General features: G+C 37.2%; 1 protein-coding gene across 1 annotated transcript; it reads right to left on the reverse strand.

Annotated features, from left to right (window-relative positions):
• Positions 1-1719: 1719 nt before the first annotated feature.
• On the reverse strand, positions 1720-9450 carry LOC128661742 (lymphocyte antigen 6E-like). The gene is made up of 3 exons (XM_053715961.1): positions 9399-9450; positions 3698-3817; positions 1720-1928 (listed from the first exon to the last, which is right to left on the reverse strand). Exons 1-3 carry the CDS (start codon positions 9448-9450, stop codon positions 1720-1722), a joined length of 381 nt encoding a protein of 126 aa, XP_053571936.1.
• Positions 9451-11983: the final 2533 nt, after the last annotated feature.

Here is an 11983-nt window from a genome sequence, read left to right on the forward strand (position 1 = left end):
ACAAGGTGTGCAATACTCAGAGACATGGCCAAGGTAAGAAAGGCTGAAAGACGACCACCACTGAACAAGACACACAAGCTGAAACGTCAAGACTGGGCCAAGAAATATCTCAAGACTGATTTTTCTAAGGTTTTATGGACTGATGAAATGAGAGTGAGTCTTGATGGGCCAGATGAATGGGCCCGTGGCTGGATTGGTAAAGGGCAGAGAGCTCCAGTCCGACTCAGACGCCAGCAAGGTGGAGGTGGAGTACTGGTTTGGGCTGGTATAATCAAAGATGAGCTTGTGGGGCCTTTTCTGGGTGGGGATGGAGTCAAGCTCAACTCCCAGTCCTACTGCCAGTTTCTGGAAGACACCTTCTTCAAGCAGTGGTACAGGAAGAAGTCTGCATCCTTCAAGAAAAACATGATTTTCATGCAGGACAATGCTCCATCACACGCGTCCAAGTACTCCACAGCGTGGCTGGCAAGAAAGGGTATAAAAGAAGAAAATCTAATGACATGGCCTCCTTGTTCACCTGATCTGAACCCCATTGAGAACCTGTGGTCCATCATCAAATGTGAGATTTACAAGGAGGGAAAACAGTACACCTCTCTGAACAGTGTCTGGGAGGCTGTGGTTGCTGCTGCACGCAATGTTGATGGTGAACAGATCAAAACACTGACAGAATCCATGGATGGCAGGCTTTTGAGTGTCCTTGCAAAGAAAGGTGGCTATATTGGTCACTGATTTGTTTTTGTTTTGTTTTTGAATGTCAGAAATGTATATTTGTGAATGTTGAGATGTTATATTGGTTTCACTGGTAAAAATAAATAATTCAAATGGGTATATATTTGTTTTTTGTTAAGTTGCCTAATAATTATGCACAGTAATAGTCACCTGCACACACAGATATCCCCCTAAAATAGCTAAAACTAAAAACAAACTAAAAACTACTTCCAAAAATATTCAGCTTTGATATTAATGAGTTTTTTGGGTTCATTGAGAACATGGTTGTTGTTCAATAATAAAATTAATCCTCAAAAATACAACTTGCCTAATAATTCTGCACTCCCTGTATATTTATTACATATTACTTTATATATACACAACCACTCCACCCAGATTACACACTATACGCACACATATATATTTATTACATATTACTTTATATATACACAACCACTCTACCCAGATTACACACTATATGCACACATATATATTTATTACATATTGCTTTATATATATATACACAACCACTCAAGTCCATTCAGATTACACACTATACGCACACATATATATTTGACAATAAAAATAGGGGCATGAAACACTTTTGTCTTTCATGATTCCGATAGAACATACATTGTAAACATCTTTCCAGTTTACTTCTAGTATAGAATTTGCTTCATCCTCTTGTTGCCCTTTGTTGAAGAAGCAGCCATGCACTACTGAGACCTAGCTGAGTACATCAGGTGAGCCAATGACCAATCAGCATCTAGCTCCCAGTAATGCATTGCTGTTCCTTAGCATATATAGGTATGCTTTTCAAAGGATACCAAGAGAGCAAAGTAAATAGAAGTTGCTGAAAATTAAAATGGTGTAAATCTGAGAGGATCCGTTCTGTGGTCTAACTGTTGTGATTGTTTCTAATCAGCACACAGGATAGAATTTTTTTTATAGATATTTCATGAATTTATTGAAAAACTGCTTTGACAAATAATTGAATAATCATCATCTAAATCAAAGAGATGAATTTCTTAGCAGAGCCAGCAGGAGTCCCACGGACAAAGCGAGAATGGCGTAGCTGGATTTCACTCCGGAGGCGCCGCTAGTGTTGCAAAAGTCCGTGTCACAGCAGGAGACCGAAGTGGAAGCTCCCAGAATACCAATGCCAGTCTCTTCGCAGAGTATTGCACATTCCTTAGTGATGGATGCAAAGGATATGCCAGCTACAGAAATAAAGATATTTTATTCCAACAATTAAACACTAAAATTGCTATAGTAGCTAAACTACCTAGGTTACAGTTTGCTTTTTTGTCTCTCTAGGGAGCTTGGGACCATTTTGCACAATTTGTACACAAAAGTAAGAGCTATTTTGTGTCCCATTAATATCTGAATCCTAAACAACCCTGATGAAATGATGTATCTGTGACATCATAAAGGTGATCTTTTAACTTATCCTTCAGTGGCTAAATGGAAAAAAACTGACAGAGAAATGTTTTACAAATTGGACTAAAGTATTTGGAATTCATACAGTTTTTAAGCCCATTTTGGCTGCTAGTCCCAAGGAATGAGCAATAATAATTAAATATACAGACATTTTAGAAATAATTTAACCAGGTCCACTTATTTTTTAAACAAGTAGGGAGAATTGGCGCTAATATCTACCCACAGCCAAGTACAGAAGGGGCCCCTCTCTAGTAGACCCCAGATAGGGAACAACCGGAACAGTACTGGCGCTGAAAGCTTTTTTAACTTAAAGGGAAAGAAAGGTCAAAATTGAAATGTGTGTGAGTGCATTTCAGTTTTAAATAGAAGCATTTTTGCAATATACTTCCATTTGCAAAAATGCTTCTAGTAAGTTAATGCTGTTTCGGCGGCATATGCACATATGCTGTGAGGGCCTGTGCACTAGCATTCAGGCTCAGAAAGTCAGCAGTGACTTGTATGACACAAATTAAGCCTTCACCTGCAGAATACACGACACTGCCTGCTCTCTGAGCTTGAATACTGGTGCACAGGACCTCAAAGCATATGTGCATATGACACTGAAACAGCAATTACTTACTAGAAGCATGTCTGCTATTAGAAGTATATTACAAAATGCTTCCATTTAAAGATGAAATTCACCCATGCACATTTTGACATTTCTGTCCCTTTAATGGTACAGTAAACACTTTGTAATTACAAGAATTTTCCGTTTCTTTGCAAGAAACCAATATACTGGGTAAGTTTGAAAATGTTTTGAATGAATTATTACCTTGTTTACTGCAATTGTTTTTCAATAGCTAAACACCACCCACCACTTGCCTGATTTGGAGGAGCCAATCAGAGATAGATACTGGAGTAGACAATAAATGCCATTGTCAATGTTTGCAGTATCTTATCTTATTATCTCTGCTCTGAGGCCAATTAGGGAAAGATAAGTTAGAAGTTAGAAGCGTGTCATGCTCTACAAGTTCCAAGAATGTTCAGGCTTAAAGGGACAGTCAAGTCCAAAAGAAACTTTCATAATTCAAATAGGGCATGCAATTTTAAACAACTTTCCAATTTACTTTCATCACCAATTTTGCTTTGTTCTCTTGGTATTCTTAGTTGAAAGCTAAACCTAGAAGGTTCATATGCTAATTTCTTATACCTTTAAGGCCGCCTCTAATCTAAATGCATTTTGATAGTTTTTCACCACTAGAGGGCATTAGTTCATGACTTTCATATAGATAACATTGAGCTCATGCATGTGAATTTACCATGGAGTCAGCTCTGATTGGCTAAAATGCATGTCTGTCAAAAGAACTGAAATAAGGGGGAAGTCTGCTGAGGCTTAGATACAAGGTAATTACAGAGGTAAAACGTGTATAAATATAACTGTGTTGGTTGTGCAAAACTGGGGAATTGGTAATTAAAGGATTATCTATCTTTTAAAACAACACAACAATTCTGGTGTTGATTGCCCCTTTAAGTGCATAGGTAAAGCAAGGAGGTAAAATAGGAAACTTACCGACTCCAGCAGCTGTAACTGTTGTCATACAGAATGCATCAGTATCTGAACAATTGTGGCTTGTCATACAGTTATCGTTGTTACTTTCAGAAAGGCACGTGTAACATGACAGGGAATAAGCTGCAAAGAAAGGAGACCGCTTGTAACTTATAAAATATTTTTTTAAATACAATAAATAAATGCAACGTGATTTTTAAAACAATGGAGAGTTAAAACATACAGGTTACTAGTGGCACGCTAACATTTTCCGCTTATGTGTTAACTGTGCGAAAAGTAACAAATAAGCAAACCGCAACATGTACATGTCATTTGTACAGAATTTAACCAAACAGTCTAGTATTCACCTGTCTGTCCAGCAAATTATATTTAAAAGATTGTTCACAAATCATTTGCTGTCATATGAGATCTGTGAACATATAACTGACAGGGGCTACAGGGCTGTTGCTCACATATAAGATCTGGTGTGAAAATATTATAGACAGGGGCTACAGGGAAGTTGTTCACAAGTGAGGTCTGATGACAGAATATAATGAGGTCTGATGTGAGAATATAACTGGCTGGGGCTAGTGCAGGGCTATTTGTCTCATATGAGGTTTAATACGAGCATGTAACTGACAGGGGCTACAGGGGTGTTGCTTTCATATGAGGTTTGATGTGAGAATATATCTGACAGGGACTACAGGGCAGTTGGTCACATATAAGGTCTGATGTGAGAATATAACTGTCAGGCGCTACAGGGCTGTTAGTCACATATGAGGTCTGATGTAAGCATATAACTGACAGAGTCTACAGGGCTGTTGTTCACATATGAGGTCTATTGTCAGAATATAATGAGGTCTGATGTGAGAATTTAACTGGCAGGGGCTTTTAGGGCTATTAGTCTCATATGAGGTCTGATGTTCAAATATAACTGACAGAAGCTACACACAACTATTGATCTCATATGAGGTCTAATGTGAGCATACAGTATATCTGATAAGGGATGCAGAACTGTTGGTCTCATATGAGGTCTAATGAGAGCATATATCTAACAGGGACTACAGAACTGTTGCTCTCATATGAGGTCTAATGTGAACATATATCTGACAGGGGCTACAGAGCTGATGGTCTCATATGAGGTCTAATGTGAGCATATAACTGGCAGGTGCTGCGGAACTGTTGCTCTCGTATGAGGTCTAATGTGAGCATATAACTGACAGGAGCTACGGGGGTGTTGTTCACATATTAGGTCTAATGTGGGCATATATCTGACAGGGACTACAGAACTGTTGGTCACATATGAGGTCTAATGTGAGCATATAACTGACAGGGGCTACAGAACTGTTGGTCACATATAAGGTCTAATGTGAGCAAATAACTAACAGGGGCTACAGAGCTGTTGGTCACATATGAGGTCTAATGTGAGCATATAACTTACAGGAGCTACAGAACTGTTGGTCTCATATGAGGTATTATTTGAGTATATAACTAACAGGGGCTACAGAGCTGTTGGTCTCATATGAGGTCTTATTTGAGTATATAACTAACAGGGGCTACAGAGCTGTTGGTCTCATATGAGGTCTAATGTGAGCATATAACTGACAGGGGCTACAGGGGTGTTGGTCAGATATGAGGTCTAATGTGAGCATATAACTGACAGGGGCTACAGAGCTGTTGGTATAAGGTCTAATGTGAGCATACAGTATATCTGAAAGGGCTGCAGAACTGTTGGTCTCATATGAGGTCTAATGTGAGCATATATCTGACAGGGGCTACAGAACTGTTGCTCTCATATGAGGTCTAATGTGAACATATATGTGACAGGGGCTACAGAGCTGTTGGTCTCATATGAGGTCTAATGTGAGCATATAACTGACAGGGGCTGCAGAGCTGTTGGTCTCATATGAGGTCTAATGTGAGCATATAACTGACAGGAGCTACAGGGGTGTTGTTCACATATGAGGTTTAATGTGGGCATATATCTGACAGGGACAACAGAACTGTTGGTCACATATGAGGTCTAATGTGAGCATATAACTGACAGGGGCTACAGAACTGTTGGTCACATATGAGGTCTAATGTGAGCATATAACTGACAGGGGCTACAGAACTGTTGGTCACATATAAGGTCTAATGTGAGCATATAACTAACAGGGGCTACAGAGCTATTGGTCTCATATGAGGTCTAATGTGAGCATATAACTGGCAGGGGCTACAGAGCTGCTGGTCACATATGAGGTCTAATGTGAGCATATAACTTACAGGAGCTACAGAACTGTTGGTCCCATATGAGGTCTAATTTGAGCATATAACTAACAGGGCTACAGAGCTGTTGGTCTCATATGAGGTCTAATGTGAGCATATAACTGACAGGGGCTACAGAGCTGTTGGTCTCATATGAGGTCTAATGTGGTCTAATGTGAACATATATCTGACAGGGGCTACAGAACTGTTGGTCACATATGAGGTCTAATGTGAGCATATAACTGACAGGGGCTACAGAGCTGTTGGTCTCATATGAGGTCTAATGTGAGCATGTAACTGACAGGGGCTACAGAGCTGTTGGTCTCATATGAGGTCTAATGTGGTCTAATGTGAGCATATAACTGACAGGGGCTACAGAACTGTTGGTCACATATGAGGTCTAATGTGAGCATATAACTGACAGGGGCTACAGAACTGTTGGTCACATATAAGGTCTAATGTGAGCATATAACTAACAGGGGCTACAGAGCTGTTGGTCTCATATGAAGTCTAATGTGAGCATATAACTGGCAGGGGCTACAGAGCTGTTGGTCACATATGAGGTCTAATGTGAGCATATAACTTACAGGAGCTACAGAACTTTTGGTCCCATATGAGGTCTAATTTGAGCATATAACTAACAGGGCTACAGAGCTGTTGGTCTCATATGAGGTCTAATGTGAGCATATAACTGACAGGGGCTACAGAGCTGTTGGTCTCATATGAGGTCTAATGTGGTCTAATGTGAACATATATCTGACAGGGGCTACAGAACTGTTGGTCACATATGAGGTCTAATGTGAGCATATAACTTACAGGGGCTACAGAGCTGTTGGTCTCATATGAGGTCTAATGTGAGCATATAACTGACAGGGGCTACAGAGCTGTTGGTCTCATATGAGGTCTAATGTGAGCATATAACTGACAGGGGCTACAGAGCTGTTGGTCTCATATGAGGTCTAATGTGGTCTGATGTGAGCATATAACTGACAGGGGCTACAGAACTGTTGGTCACATATGAGGTCTAATGTGAGCATATAACTGACAGGGGCTACAGAGCTGTTGGTCTCATATGAGGTCTAATGTGAGCATATAACTGACAGGGGCTACAGAGCTGTTGGTCTCATATGAGGTCTAATGTGGTCTAATGTGAACATATATCTGACAGGGGCTACAGAACTGTTGGTCACGTATGAGCATTTAACTGACAGGGGCTACAGGGGTGTTGGTCTCATATAAGGTCTAATGTGAGAATATAAGAGCTGCAGGGCTTTAGGATCTGATCTGATGTTTCATTACTACCCCACATGCCACTTCCGTAGATAACCAGTTGGTAGTGAAGGAACATGTAGCAGAAATATGAAGTGAGGAAATAAGTCTAGTTAAAAACACACAATTAGGGATTGTATTGACCTAACCCCATTAAGTTTTACCCCCAATACTGAGTGGATTGGTCCAGCAAGAACAGAAAGAAAACTGTATTCCCTACTCATCCTACTTCGTGAAACCTTTTTCAGTGACCACTAAATCAGCTGATACAGGGCTATATTACGAATGGCGTGCTAACTGTTGCCCAATAGCGATATCAGGTTTTTATCTGCTTGTTGCCTGTAAAGTATATAGCAAGCTTATCACTATTAAAAATATAGACATATTCCATGGATTATTTAGAATATTCTACAGTATGTATAATAATATTTATTAATATTTTTAAATATGTAATATTTCAATAACATGCATTGAAGTTAGCAATTCATCATGTGTGGTAACCCAAAACTGCGTTAGACTTAAATTTTTAATTCTTCACGTAGAATTTCTTTTAACTTTTTATTATTAAATCTATATTTCTATATACATCTGATACTGTTAATGTAAAATAGATATCTATACCTCTATACCTAGAAATATATATATATATATATATATATATATATATATATATATATATATATATATAAGTGTGTGTGTTCACAATAAAAATACAATCAAAAAGTGCATAATAAAAAGACAATACAATAGCACTTCCTCTGATTTTTAAATGATAATCAGTTTTGTCTAACAAATTTCAAAATGTCCTTTAAATTGCCAGCCCCCTGTATCATGGGACAGCCCTTAGCCAATCACAGACTCATATATGTATACACTGCGAACTCTTGAACATGCTCAGTAGTAACTGGTGCCTAAGAAAGTAATCATATAAAAATACTGCACACAGTTTGATAATGGAAGTGTTTTGAAAACTGTGTTGTATATATGTATATATATATATGTGTGTCCCTTTAATAAGAAATGATCTTAATAACATGGAAATTAATAATATAAATACTAACAATAATAAACTTTTGTGCAGAGAACTACATAATATGACTTCAGGGGGCTAGCAACTTAAAGGACATTTTGAAATTTGTTAGACAAAACCTACTGATCATTAGGGATAGGCGAATGTTTCTAAAAATTCAGAATTCGAATTCGAGTTTATATAACATTCTAACATTCTATTTTCTGATTTTCATTTTTGAATTTTTTTAAAAAATTTGAAAATATTTGTTCGAATAATAGAATATTAAGCTATGTATTCATTTAATTTCAAAATGTAATATTCAAATTCAAAATAGTATTTCTAGTCTAATACTGTGTTTTTTAAATGTAATATTAGAATTTGAAAAGTGACATTCGGATTCCAATGTAACATTCAAATTCAAAATAGTATTTCTAGTCTACAACTGTGTTTTATAAATGTAATATTAGAATTTGAAAAGTGACATTCGGATTCCAATGTAACATTCAAATTCAAAATAGTATTTCTAGTCTACAACTGTTTTATAAATGTAATATTCGAATTCGAATGTGACATTTGAATTCGAATGTGACATTCGAAAACTGTAAATAACATTCAATAATAGAATTTGTAAGAATATTCATTCTTATCAACATTCTATTATGTAAATCGAATTTCTACAATAACATTCATTCTAACAAATTCAAATTTGAATATAAACACATTCGCCCATCCCTACTGATCATTTAAAAATCAGAGGAAGTGCTATTGTATTGTCTTTTTATTATGCACTTTTTGATTATACAATTCTATTGTATTTAATATTAATTTAACCTGTCCTGTATTATTTTGCATTTCAACCCTAATTGTAATGTGCTGCATAACCCAATGATCATGTATTCATTGTAGAATATAGATTAGCTTTTCAACTAAATAAAAATAATAGAAACCCTGTAAATCGAATTTCTACAATAATATTCGTTCTAACATTCGAATTCGAATATAAACACATTCACCCATCCCTACTGAATGATCACCATATGTTATAAAAATAACTTTCCAACAAACTACTATGTAAATATTAGGGAATACAATTAAAGGTGATATTGAATAGACACTTCTGATTGGCAAATTAGAACATATACTTTATCTATTGGTCTGTCCCATTAAACTTACTATGTTCTTTAGGTTGTCACTTACCTGTCCCTATGCAGAGAGCAGTCACCAGGAGAATGGCTTTTACAGCTTCCATTGTGAGTCTGTGCGGTGTCTACTTACTGAGAAACAAGACCCGGTATATATATAGTTCTGCCATGTGTTTGTTAAGGTTGGTTTCCATATACACAGCATTGTCACCTGTGTCCTTCTCCTTTACAATAAAGCAAACATATAAGGAACACATGATGTATGTTATATTTACTGTTTTTTATCAGTGCTAAGGAGACATTATGGTTGTGCATCAATCACTAGAGCGTTAGCTTTTTGTTTAGCTTGTTGTACAGGTGATTGTGAGTTTATTATGTCACAGGTAGCAGAGATATGGGAAGATAAATATCTAACCTACCTACTTATGTCAGATTTAGACTGTGAGATTTTTAACTAGATATTTTATCTGTTGTACCATGTTTGTACATCATACACTGAGACTGGTATGAGGCTGGCAGAAGCCAATGGCTTCACATACAGATGTGCTTAATATGTCATATGAGGGGAATACACATAAAGTAATGGCACCCTGAGCATATGACCTATGTATGAACTAACATTGCAGGTTTAGAAGCTAAACGCACAGCACATAAGCTGGTGTGAGAGTTCACTCTTCTTTCTGAGGTCTGATGAGACCAAATGAGTGGTACCTGGCTATATGGAGTTCCAGTGTCATCTGCAGTGTATCAGTAACTGCTCCCCTATGGAGACAGGACACATTCTTTATATATTCACCAAAAGCCCCATAGACAACCAGTAATAGTGGTGGCCTGTATGTGTCTGAAGAGGGGTCTATATACTGTATATACAGTATATAGTTACTTTTATCAGATATCAAATGGGACAGGGCTCTGTAGACTGTGTGTGCCGCTTTGGAGCAAGAAATGGGCACAGAGGCTGTACATTGTCATTATTTATGGACCTATGATAGATATAAAGACAGAGAATATTTAGAGATGCAAGGACCCTGATAATATAAATCTAAAGACTGTGGGCTGGCTTAAAGGGATATGAAAATTACACTTTCATAATTCAGAAAGAGCAGGAATTGTAAAAGACTCTTTAATTTACTTCTGTTATCAATCTGATTTTATTTTCTTAGTACCCTTTGTTAAAAAAAGCATACCTAGGTAGGCTAAGGGGTAGCAGTATACTACTGAGAGATGGCTGCTGATTGGGGGCTACACACATATTTCTCTTGTCATTGGCTGAGCATATGTGTTCAGCTAACTCCCAATAGTACATTGTTGCTCAGGAGCTGATTTTAATAATGTTTAACCCTTTCACAGGTTGCTATAAAATGCTTAATGAAAGTTGCAAGTTGCTATGAATCGCAGAAGAAAATTGCAGGTTGCTGTGAAACGCGTAATGGAAGTTGCAGGTTGCTATGAAATGCGTAACTGCAGCTGTGCCACGTTTGATTCCATACGTTAGTTTGCCACAGCCACAGATGACACAGTAGGAAGCTTGTTACAGTCAGCAACTCAAAAAATGGGACTGACTCACTTATCAACACTTAACATAATACAGCCTGTAAGGGACTATTTACACAGAGAACTAGTTTGTTTTTAGATATGATAATCATTTATAGGGTACATTAATTATGGATTTATTCCCTATGTACAATTTATTTAATAGTTGCTTCACAGCACCTCCATTTTTGCATCTTAATATGTTTTTATGTTTGTGATATTAAACTGATTACAGCTAACACTTAGAGGAGTATATTTGTCATATACTGTACAAGCAACAGTACAATAAGTACATGCTCTTTTTTCAATCACAAATGAATTAAATATAACGACAAAATGTGAATGTGTTTGCATAAATAAAGTTATATGAATAGAATGGTTTGTGGTTAATCTACATAACTAGACCGGCTACAGGCTGTCATGTTGTCATGTGACGTTGCGCCTTGTTTCTGAACCTGTGGTGCCTGTATATTAGGGTTTCTTGGGGCACTGGTGCTTAGTGACTTGCTCCTCCATTTGCAGCTAATGTAAACATTCCGGGCTAGATTACAAGTGAAGCAGAATACATAGCACAGGGTCATTATCTTGTGCTCTGACCCACGCTAAGAATAGAGCACAAACTGGTGTTACAAGGGTATAGTTAAAATGATTAACCAGAGAATCTTGACGCTGCTGACATTTTTTAGTGTGCCCTATAGTGTTGCATTGAAAATGTTTGCTCTTTTGGAGACCTGAAAAAATACATTCAAATAAAGTATTTCACATATATAAAATAGAGGTTTATTATTAAGAATTTTGTTTTTTTTTAAATATGGTATACGACAAGGTACTGGACCTGGAAGGGCTTAATTGTGTGTATATGTGTGTCTATGTAAAGTGTTTTTGTATGAATTTCTATGTGTGTATGTACAGTGTATGTGTGTGTACAGTGTATGTGTGTATATGTACAGTGTATGTGTGTGTATGTACAGTGTATGTGTATGTGTGTATATGTACAGTGTATGTGTGTGTATGTACAGTGTATGTGTGTGTACAGTGTACGTGTATGTGTGTATATGTACAGTGTATGTGTGTGTACAGTGCACGTGTATGTGTGTGTATGTACAG

The sequence above is a fragment of the Bombina bombina genome, chromosome 5, assembly GCF_027579735.1.
Source record: "Bombina bombina isolate aBomBom1 chromosome 5, aBomBom1.pri, whole genome shotgun sequence".
Lineage (NCBI taxonomy): Eukaryota > Metazoa > Chordata > Amphibia > Anura > Bombinatoridae > Bombina > Bombina bombina.